Below are 11508 nucleotides of genomic sequence, written 5' to 3'. Positions count from 1 at the left end.
ATTTTGGAGGTGAAGCCCTCCTCCATCTCATCTCTTCTTCTTCTCTTCTCTTCTCATGTCTCGTGCACGGCTATGGAGGATGGAGCTTGGAGATGGAGGTTTGAGGATGCTTGAGCTTGCATTAAGAATCATGGAGCTATCGGAGTGCTTGAGAGAGGAAGCAGCTCGATCGAGCATCAAGGTAAGCTCACTACACTCGTAGAGAGGGATGGTGCGTCGGCTATGTGAGAGGTAGCCATCAGTGCTCACTTGAAATGCTTGAACAATAAGTGGTCCATGGGTCTTGGTGGTAGAGCTTGTGCTTGCCTCTACAATCTCTTTCTTTAAATTATGTTGGATAAAGCATTTAATTGAACTTAGCTTGAGTTTCCTTTAAAGAAGTTTCCATGGGACACTAGGTTAATATGTAGTCCTTCTCAAAAGTAAAATTGATAGATTAAGTGATATTTAAGATAGTTTAAGTGAGTGAAAGAAGGATAGCTAATCTTGACCAAACTAAGTAACCTTGATGTTGTTTAAGAACCCATTTGATTAAGGTCTTGTCATAGAAAAATTTGGTTAAGGGGGGTAAGTATGTCCTAGCTAAGGGACGTCATTTCCTTGAACTAGTAAGGTGTCACCCTTACTATGAATCTCAAGACAAAGGATAAACAAGGTAGACTAATTTGATAAAAGCTTAGGAAACTATATATATCTAAAGGATTTCCTTCTAATTCCTTGAGAAGGAAACTTCTTGTAGCTCTTAACAAGTCATCTAGCTAAACTTCCATATCCACAAAAGAGGAATATGGATCAAAAAGACCATAAACTCCTTATAAAACCACCCAAATTTAGGAGAATTAAAGATTTTCGAGGGGAAACAAACTTAAGTTGGAGGAAACAACACCTAGAATAAATTCCATGTATATAGTATATTTTAACCTTCAAGCAAAGTCTTATATATGGACTATTAAATTGATGTAATAATTCAAGGATTATCCAATTTTGAAATGACTCTTTTTCTATTTTTTTCATGTTCTTGATAAAATTATGTGAACAAGTCATGTTCTTAATGGGCCAATTAAGAATTTGTTTTTAGTGCTAAACTAAACATGGCAGGTAATTAGATAACTACGCAAACCCTATTACGAATAGAATGTGGGAGGGCGAATCCCCAATTAATTCATCTTATGATAAGGTGGTCTTTGTTAGCTAAGAGTTTTTCCTCAAGAACATGCTAGATTAGGAAAATTTAGGAAGAGTTGAATGCTGATTGTCTTAGAGTGTTGTCATAAATCTTGACCTTATGCCATTTTTAGGAGATTAGGGTGAGACGTTACCCTATGGGTAGAGAGGTTGATACATTTAGCTCCCCCTCATTTCTCACTCCCTTTGAACCAAGTGTGACATAGATATGCTTTGGTTCAAGTTATCTTGCATAAGTAGTCGCTCAAAACTGATGCTAGAAATTTGTTAAGTAACCTTAGAAGTCATTTAGGAACCTTGCTTTAGGTTGATCCTCATGGGAATGAAGCAAAGCTTCCTCTGTGAGGGTAAACTCAAGAAACCCTAGGCTACAAATTTTGGATATTCTATGAGAATCTCGGATGGAGTTGCCTATGCATATCTCTTAATAGACTACCGAAATCATGTTATCAAGGGTCACTAGATAAGCATGTCATAAAGAGAGAGTAGTTGAGTTTAGAAAAACTCCCCCCCCCCCTTTATGTTTTGTATGGAAGACATGTGGAGTCTTTGCAATTTTTTGGGCTTCCCTAATGAAGTGGGTTGACCAAGCTGACTTCTATGCCGAAGCCAACATCAAAATTGCCCTTTTTGGCAATTATGATTCTCTAAATGACTTTGTTTTTGCTAAGATGCAGGATGTAATGAAAGCCATTACCATTAGGAGTATATGGAAGCATAGAAATGATAAAATAATTGAGAAGAAGGCTCGTGGCTATAGGGTTTATCATATGTTCATGAAAAGATGTAATTGAGACTTCTTTGATTGACTTGTCTCCACCTTTGTGTGGATGATGTAAATATATCGACTAATATATTATTATTTTCATATCTAAAGAAAACTCAACAATTTGAGGGATTGTTTTTTTACAAGTGCAGCTATGTGACATTTTGTAATGATCTTTTTTGTTATTTTTTTGGGTTAAAGAAGAAAAGCATAAGCGTACACCCAAAATTAAAGAAAAGTTTTTTAAGAAAAGATTAAACATGTGAAAGCTTTTAGGCTTTTCAAGTTTGTAAACTACAAAAGCTTTAAAAATCTTAAAGGAAAGCTTTGAATGTTGGGAAGCCTTAAGCCTATATATAAACGGGAGAGATGTAAGTAGTATGGGTCATTCTTTTCATTACAAAATTTGTCTCTTATTTGAGGAGAGAGAAAGGTCATATACAAGTATGTGGAGACACATACGTCAGGGTCTCGATCATTGTGTTTGCAAGCTAAAAGGTTGGATTCAAATCTTCATCATTCGTTCTTTTTAGGATTAGTAAATAGTAGTGAAACGAAAATGAAAGAAAATGTTCTTTTGAACAAAATGGCAAAAACGAAAGTGTAACGAACTTTCGAATGTATTGAAAAAAAAAAAAACGTAAAACTTCAACAATTTGGATATTTTGAATGGACGAGGGAATGGGACCTTCTCCCATAATTATTTAATTACAAAGAGATTTGTGCCAACTCTTAGGCATGATATATAGCATGTTTTCTTATTTCATGTCCTTTATCTTTTTAGTTTATTAAGGTTAGATTCAAATCTTCTTCATTCGTTCTTTTTAGGATTAGTAAACAGTGGTGAAACGAAAATGAAAGAAAACGATCTTTTGAATGTATGGCAAAAATGAAAGCATAACAAACGTTCAAACGTACTGAAAAAAACAAAATGTAAAACTTCAACAAACTGGATAATTTGAATGGACAAGGGAATGGCACCTTCTCCCATAATTATTTAACTACGAAGAGATTTGTGCCAACTCTTTGGCATGCTATATAGCATGCTTTCTCATTTCGTATATTTTTTTTAAGTTTTTGAAGTACTATTATTATTTATCGATTTTATTTAATTATTTTATTAGAACTACTATTAAGAAAAATTTTTATCATGCTTGCATGTCAAAAAAATAAACTATCTTTTTGAAAAATAAAATTATGAAGTATAACATGTTTTTTCATGAACAAGTGTACTGCAATTTTATGATAAAAACATATCGTTCTCATCAGCATTAATGGACGCTATGAAGAAACAAAGTCACAAGGCATCCTTTAGGACTTTTAGAAAAAGGAAAACTATGGCTTCTAGAAAAACATCACTAAAACCGTTTGTTGCAACTTGGTACGACATAGAAAAATTCGAATTATCTTGGGCAAGATAATGTCAAAGCATCATTGGAAGACTAACAATGTTGTGCACATCTTGCGGTATAGTCACAATATAACATCATGCTGTCAATTCACAAAAGAACAATCCATCTACAAAAGAAATACAAGTTACAACAGCTTTGTCAAGCACTATTCTCATCCTTGTATGCTAACAACATGGAGTCAACATGATGATAACTAAATGTCAACCATGTCTTGCGAAGAAAGAGAGAAACAAATACATGGTGTCACTCTTACTAGACTACACAAAACGGATTCTCAATGCAAAGCTATTACAACTTCAACTATTGAGCATCATTGATACATCCATTTGGGTCTGCAAAACAACAAGAGCGATTGCAAATGGAACCTTGGACAGTCGATCTATTCTCAATAACCCTCTAGTCTCTTGGAATGATGGATCGCTTTCACACCCATCTACTAGAATTGACTTGACTACATCTGATATAATGGATGTGTTTGCTTTCAACATGCTACATAATCCACTGATCCAGAAGTACATGGCCATAGCAGAACATCCACATCTAAGGATAGGCCTTTGCATCACAATAGGCAATCCATCAAAAGGATTATAGAGCTCCATTGTGAAAGCTCTCCATTCGACTTAATGCTCCAAGCAGATCATGAGAATGAAATATGTTATAGTTTGCTCGAAAATGTAGTTGAGCCAAGCGGATGACAGGCATTCCAAAGAGCCAATCAATACGAGTTCGCATGCATCATATTACATAATAATAACCATCTCATTTGAAAGAACAACAACATTCAGGACAGACGGCTTGCTTGCAAGAACCTCACCCTACCTGGATATCACCTTGGAAAATGCAGTGTTTCCGTTCTTATTCCCACTTGGCCATGGCGCCCACGACCAAAAGAAATGTGAATGTTCAAAATTACGATCAGTGACTCGAACTATATATGCATACATGTTTTCCTTTCGACATCCTCCATGTATTTAAACAATGCAAAAACTTATCTACAAACATACTTCTCTTCGAAACACAATGCATGTCTAAACACCATCAATAAAACTACTACATAACAAACATGCAAGAACTACATATACAACTTCAAACTCCTTTATTGAGCTACACATGTCAACCTAGTTTGTACAACCTTCTTAGGGTCGTTACACACTCTAACGTGATTGCCCAAGTGTAGGTTTCCAAGCCAATAGGAAGGGGCCAAAAGCGAAAAAGGGTGCCCCCCTCTTACACATCAAGGGCGCCCGGGCAACTCCAGTGGGGGGGAGGGGGTTTATTGAATGGTCCCCCTACCCTATTTCAATGTTCCGCAAGGTGGGGGAGATCCCTCGTCCGATTCTATCCGCAAGGCCTAGGGTCGAGTCCCTCCATTGCGCTCGCTAATCAACAATAGGGCATGGGGTCAAGTCCCTCTCTTTCCCATTGCGAGAGTTATTGTTCATCTATGTTGCTATATAAACGTTGTCTTCGGGGTCGTCATGCCTATGTTCATCTCTCTCATAAGGTGGGAAACCATCTCTATTGCTTGTGCAGTCCATCCATGCCTATGATTTATTTGCATGCTAATGCATGGCTTCCTTTTTTTTGGTTTGCAAGTGCTTGTAGCTATGGTCTCATCTATCACAAGTGCTTGTAGGCTGTGATCTCGCTCATCTATCATCATAGGTATTCTCTCTCTCTCTCTCTCTCTCTCTCTCTCTCTCTCTCTCTCTCTCTCTCTCTCTCTCTCTCTCTCTCTCTCTCTCTCTCTCTCTCTCTCTCTCTCTCTCTCTCTCTCTCTCTCTCTCATATAGATCATGCATCAATGTTTTGAATCCCTTTGAGCATCCATTTCAGTTGATGTAAATATTCATCCAAGGCATCCATTTTAGGAAAACAATAGGAAACCATGTTATAATGAATGTAACAGAGAATATATGAATTACACTTTTGTTATTCACTAAATTTTGGACATGTAAATATTTGATTCTTTTATTCACTTCTAAATATTTAAATTTGAATTCACATGATAGTGAGATTACATGAATTACACTTTTGTTATTCACTGAATTACCATCATGGACTAATGAATTGGACATGTTAAAATTCACTGAATTGCTACCAACATCATGGACTGATTGCTACCACCATCATGGACATGTAAATATTCACTTTTGTTATTCGCTCAATTTAGGACATGTAAATATTTGATTCTGGATTGTTACCACCATCATGGACTAAATTGTACATGTAAATGTTCATTGAATTGCTACCACCATCATGGATTGATTGCTACAACCATCATGGACATGTAAATATTCACTACATCAGTCTAGGACATGTAGATCTTTGATTCTGGATTGCTATCACCATCATCGACTGAATTGGATGTGTAAATATTCACTAAATTGCTACCACCATCATGGACATGTAAATATTCACTAAATTGCTTCTATGCATCATGTGTTAAACCTGTCCAAGATTGTCTAAATCATGTCAAAGTGGCTAGATGTGGTAACTTCTTTGAATGTATCAAGAAGTCACATACCCTAGGAATTGGATTGAATTCACCCCTCGAGTCCAATTTGTCTTCTTTACTAACAAAAAAATGCAACATAACGAGAACTACTGGGTTAAATATATTTTTGATCTAGAAGTTACTCAATTTGGGTACAAATCTATTTTTTCTCTATTTGGTCTTGAAAATAAGGAGCTTTATAAGGTGGTGAACTAACAAAGGTGGTACCACTTTTGGGTCTAGATTAGATAATCCCAATGGTAGATTTGTTATGAAACACCCCCTATGTTTATCTAAACATTATTGTTGTAAAGGAGCTAAAATTTTTTAGCATTTTGCAGCCCATTCATTAGAACAAAATAGGCATAGTCTCTTTCCTAAGAAATCTTTAGGCATGTGTACATAAGCAATAGATGAAACTTAGTTAATCCCTTGTAAGGTAATAGTTGTTCCAAGAAGTTTAAACTAAAAAAGCATATGCAAAAGTATACGCTTGGATTAGTTTGGTGGCATCATGGTATAGCCAAGCTCAAATTAGCTATTTACAAAGTAAATTATGTTTTTGTAAAAACCTATGTAGATTCTAGTTGCTTGACAAGTTTTGACCTATTGTAGTTAGTTTCCATAAAAGCTACTTTAACTTTATAGTTCATAGTTGGGTAGTTAGATACAATTTTTTGACCATACCAAAGTAGAACCTTACATCCAAATTGATGAATATGATCTTTTGGCTCATTAATAAGCTCATTTGAATATGTATACACTAAGGCCTTTTTTCGTATTGGCCCCTTCCTATTGGCTTGTGTTGGTGGACTTGGGTTGCCACGTTTGGGTGTGTAACGGCCCTAATTATACAATGATTATGTATACAGATTGTCCCGTAAAGTTATGTGTACACTTATTATGCATATATTGATATTGTCTCATAAAGTTATACATTTGGCAATTATGCATAGACAAATTGTCTCATAAAGCTATGCATACAATGATCTTGTATACAATGATATCATAAAGTTGTGCATAAAATTGTTTTAGTTTAAGCATGTTTATTCATGTAGACATTATGATCAATGTTAGCAATGCTGGATCTATAGATTGAATTGTTCCAAATTGGTTATGAATACACTGATCATGCATGATTTGAATATGTATCTCGCAAAGTTATGCATAGAATGATCTTGTATATAGATTGTCTCATAAAGTTACGTAAAGAACAATAATGGATCAATTATGTAAAGAACAATAAACCTTTCAATCCATCCACATATTGCAAATAATGGATTATTTTTCATGCATAAGGTGGAGCTTGATGGATTCAATATGCAGTAATGACTTTATGTACTTTTCGAGCCAAAGTGTGGGTGTTCCAAGTCATAGTTTGGGTGGCGGTATTCCTGTAAATGTGTTTCCAAATCGCCCTCCTTTGATCGATCCTTGTCCTCCTCAATTCACACCATTTCAACGACCAAGACAATTAGGTATAGAGGAACCTATGACAATACACAATAATGTATTTCTTCGTCCAATTCCACATAGTCCTCAATATGGCCACCACCACATCAAGAACAGTTAGCAATAAGTTCATATGATGCAATCCAGGACATAATGTTGCTCGAGCCATGTTTCGAGAGGGAGAATACAAATGTGAGAACAGTCTTTGGTGATTCTGACTCTGCGCAGAGGAGATCAATGAGACGAAGACAACGGTGGGTAAACTTCTGTAGCATTTGCATTGCAAGTGGAAAGAGGGGTGGTGTGCTAATAAATTTTTCCTCTTTCCACCTTTCTGCAGAGAGCTGGGTAGAGCCATGCCTCAATAGCATGGTGAAGGAGTTCAACTCCCTTGCTCTCTTTTTCATTACTAATTCGTGTTAGTTTTATTGGTCGTTTTTTTTTTTTTTTGGTTTTGTAACATCAATTTGTGATACTTATAGCCAATGATTGTGTAAATTGTGAATTGCAATAATGATCGTAAGTGCCAATTAACGATTAACATGGATTAGTATGTCAGTAATATGTGTCACTTTTATGAATTGTATCCCCTTTTCCCCGTTAATAATATGAACTTGTGTTATCTAGCATCAATGATTGTGTTTAATCGGGTATTCAAATAATAATTATTATGTCAATAATAATCAACATCCATAGCATCCCTTCATTCACATGAGATCCAGGGATAATTCGGGAAGTGTCCAATGCATAGGTGGTAGCTGGTGTGTAAACGATTGCGGACAGAAGGTGGGCAGACACTTATTGACCAAGAAAAGTGTCTGCCGCCCAGTGTGTACCGCCTACGTCAACTTTTCCTGTGCCCACCAATTGGGCGCAGATTGGGCGTGCAATGGCGGTGTGTAACCAGCCTTAGCACTACTATTATTTCTTTTTTATTTTTTTAAATGTGATGCCATTTTATGGCAAGCTATTATAGAGATAGAGCTTGAAGTCCACAAGTTAACAGGTGCTCTAAAGGCTGCCGGCCCCCGGGTAATTTGAAGGATTGTTAAGGCTTTTCCTTGCATCTAACGATAAACGATTGAGGTATCCCAACGGTGACTCTGATGGTCAAAGGGACCTTCCTGTGTTTTTAGATACTGTCTGTTACATGGCTCTTGCGCGTACTTCTAGTGCATTTGCAGCCATGCTCGGCCGCCCCCTCTCAGGCTCCTTGAAGAGTCTCCTTGCGCCATCGGCTCTCTCGAGAAAGGTCAGTCTCTCTTTTCCTTGATTCTCTCTCTCTCTCTCTCTCTCTCTCTCTCTCTCGTTAGAGATTCGTGCAGTAATCGAACAAAGATGGTGAGGCTACTGCCTGTCTCAATGAGGGAAAGCGTTACTTAGATGCATATATACCTACCTGCATGTTGTTCTGTGTTCCTGAAAATCATTTTTAGATGCAGATACAGAACCCTTTAGCTTGAAATGTTGGAGAGATTGTCGAATCAAACTGCATGTATTTGCCGTTTTTCTAACAGAATAATATATAGATTTGAAGGTGTCAAACTTTCTTCAGATTTTTGAAGGTTTTCTCAAAGATAATTTGCACTTCACTTTACATTTCATGCACATTGCTTTAGAGGAGGAGAAGAAGGAATGGATAATCTAGCCTTAAGTAGTGATATACATCCCCTTTCGTTTCCTCTTTCGCCACAGTAACAACATGTACTCACTCTGCAGATGGCAGGGTTTTCGATCTCGACTGTGCGGAGAATCATTGTTTCAGCGACTGCTTTACAATATACTTCAGTGAAGGACACAGGGTTTGTGTCCAACCGAGATAAGATGTTGAAATGTGTTGATGCTGTACCAGGAAAGCGGCTGGACATTAGATGTTTGCATGACCCGCCAAAGGATTTCTGTAGTTTCATTGAAAGCACTCCCAAAGAAGAAGTTGTTTTCTTTTTCAGGGGTGTAACAAGGGAGTTGGAAGAGAAACGCAGGCTCATGGATTATCACTTAAAGATCAGAGATGGTGAAGGGAAATTTCTGGTTACAGTGCACTATGGAGAGGAGAAGCCAGAGCCTGAATCGGAGGATCCTTTCAGTTGCATCTCATGTTTTTCAAGTGCCCAGCTTTATCCGGACCAACATCCTCCAATGGAGGCTGGAGAATGTATCTTGGAAGAGTTCCCTGATCCATATGTAGTATGTAGAATAGATAAAAAGGCAAGGTCTGGTTTCGTCATCACTCCAATTAGGCATGTGGAGAGAATGTCAGATCTTGATGATGAGGAGATTTTTGCACTGTGGAGCATGGCAGTGAGGGTTCTCAGGCATTCAGGACTTCCTTTTCTTAGTATGATTTTAAATCATGGAAATTATCGGAATGTTCGCCATTTGCATCTCAAAGTTTGGGTAGATAATGAACTGTATGAGTCATACCAGATGAAGTGGAGCAAGGAGAGGAAGGAAGTGTGGAAGCGATTACAAGAGCTTGCTAGGAACCGGCCAAGGAAGAAAGAAAAGTGCAAGTTTTTTGCCAGGAGTTCTTGTAGACATGGTGATCTATGCAGCTATTCACACGCTCAGTAGTCACACTGTGATATGGATTACAGTCTGAGAACTTGTCCCTCCCAATTTAACTTCCCAATAGTCTTTGGGATCCATGTTTGTTGCATATGCCATCATCTTTCTGGTGCAGAAGCTTTATAACTGAAAGTACAGCATGCTGATCTTGTGAATGGTTTCGTCAACTCAGGTGCAGCTGATTTTTGACTTTGCAAGTAGCCTTGGGTTTAGGGAAAGAACTGGCTTGGTGTTATGGAGTATTGAGCTACTGTTCAGAGTCCATTAGCGATGCTCTCTATGATAGTAACCGTCACCAATGAGAAATATATGAGACACCCTGAAGTTCATGTCACATTTGTCAATCTTTACGGATAGTTCTTAGGTCAGAGGGTCTCTATGATGATATATTCTATATTAGCAGCATGAAGTTATACGATACCATTAGAAATTGCAGTGCTACGAAGGTGGAGATATTTTACTTGTGCATCTATGCCACTATGCTCTGTTATGATGTGCCCAGATGCTGAATCCAAATTGTGGTTACAAACTTACATGTTTCAGAAGTGTCCAGCTGTTCAGATTACGGGATGAAATCAATCATGGATATGACTTGATCGAGGAAGCCCTAAGGATGAAATTAAGAGGTTGAGCAAGGCCACATTTACTGAAAGTATCTGTAAGTATGCTTGACCTGAAGTGCAGCTTTGGCATACACTTGAAACGGGGGGGCCTGCTTCATTACTGGATGATTGTGCTGATGAGGACAGATGCTGTTCTTTTTTTGCTGTGCCTTGGATTTCCTTGTTTATTTGTCAATGTTCTCTTAAGAGCATTCTGGGTCTATTTCATGGTTGAATGGATTGCTATTGCGAGAGTTTTTGTGAGCAGTGTTTATGGTCCTGTTAGCACTTCTGGTTAATCTAGGTCTTCAAGTTCAAACATTGAGGTATTTTGCATCATCTTGATTCTAGTGATCTTCCCAGTAGGATTGGACAGAATGCACAACTTCAGGACGTTTGATCTTTGGAAACCAGTGGATTTTGGTGGCAAATCAATGTGAACACAGCCTTTGGTTCAGGGCAGCAGTTAATGAGTGGCAGCTGGACAAGTTGATATAGCAATCGGACAGTAAGAATGGCAGCTCCATTATTTTGGAACCATTCTCCAGTCTACTTGCACGCTCTACACAGCAGACATGTTTTTTTCCAAGGTGGTTTTATATTGGTCTTCTGGTCTTTCAGATGCAAAAGCAGTTGTGGGCTCTATATTTCTGTTTGTCTTCTATGTCCCTACTTTTATCTCAGGGTAAAAGTCACTTGAGTTGCTGAGCAGTTATAGATACTGTGAAGAGGTACATCTGTGGCTAAGTGTGAGAAAAATCATCGCTCATTATGTAGAGAGATTCTTGTTTCTGGGTTTAGTTACTGCTGATTTAGATTGCAGAAGTTGATGGGTTATATTTTTCAGTTGCTTAAAATTGCTTCTTCCTCGTAAGATGCATTGAACTGCACATGGTTAGTTGAAATATACTCTCGTCACATCTTGTCACATTCTAGCAAGGGGTGCTGAGTAAGAATATTTCAACTGCACGTTGTCAGTTCAAGTGAATGTTACATATTTACAAGTCATGGGCGAGTCTTTTTCTC

At 37.7% G+C, this 11508-nt stretch overlaps 1 protein-coding gene across 1 annotated transcript; it reads left to right on the top strand.

The window, feature by feature from the left end:
- The first annotated feature begins 8331 nt into the window (after positions 1–8331).
- Positions 8332–11319, top strand: LOC148011689 (uncharacterized). The gene is made up of 2 exons (XM_087670780.1): positions 8332–8564; positions 9032–11319. Exons 1-2 carry the CDS (start codon positions 8463–8465, stop codon positions 9884–9886), a joined length of 957 nt encoding a protein of 318 aa, XP_087526906.1. The 5' UTR covers positions 8332–8462; the 3' UTR covers positions 9887–11319.
- Positions 11320–11508: the final 189 nt, after the last annotated feature.

Source organism: Lygodium microphyllum, chromosome 28 (genome assembly GCF_053477565.2).
Source record: "Lygodium microphyllum isolate KBCC chromosome 28, Lygodium_microphyllum_v1.1.10, whole genome shotgun sequence".
Classification (NCBI taxonomy): domain Eukaryota; kingdom Viridiplantae; phylum Streptophyta; class Polypodiopsida; order Schizaeales; family Lygodiaceae; genus Lygodium; species Lygodium microphyllum.
This window is presented reverse-complemented; position numbering and strand designations above follow the sequence as displayed.

What these genes read in the sequence shown, in the direction of transcription:
- LOC148011689 (XM_087670780.1), top strand. Translation starts at nt 8,463, where the DNA reads ATGGCTCTTGCGCGTACTTCTAGTGCATTTGCAGCCATGCTCGGCCGC. An exon ending in CATCGGCTCTCTCGAGAAAG is followed by an intron (nt 8,565 to 9,031) that starts GTCAGTCTCTCT and finishes CTCACTCTGCAG; the next exon opens with ATGGCAGGGTTTTCGATCTC.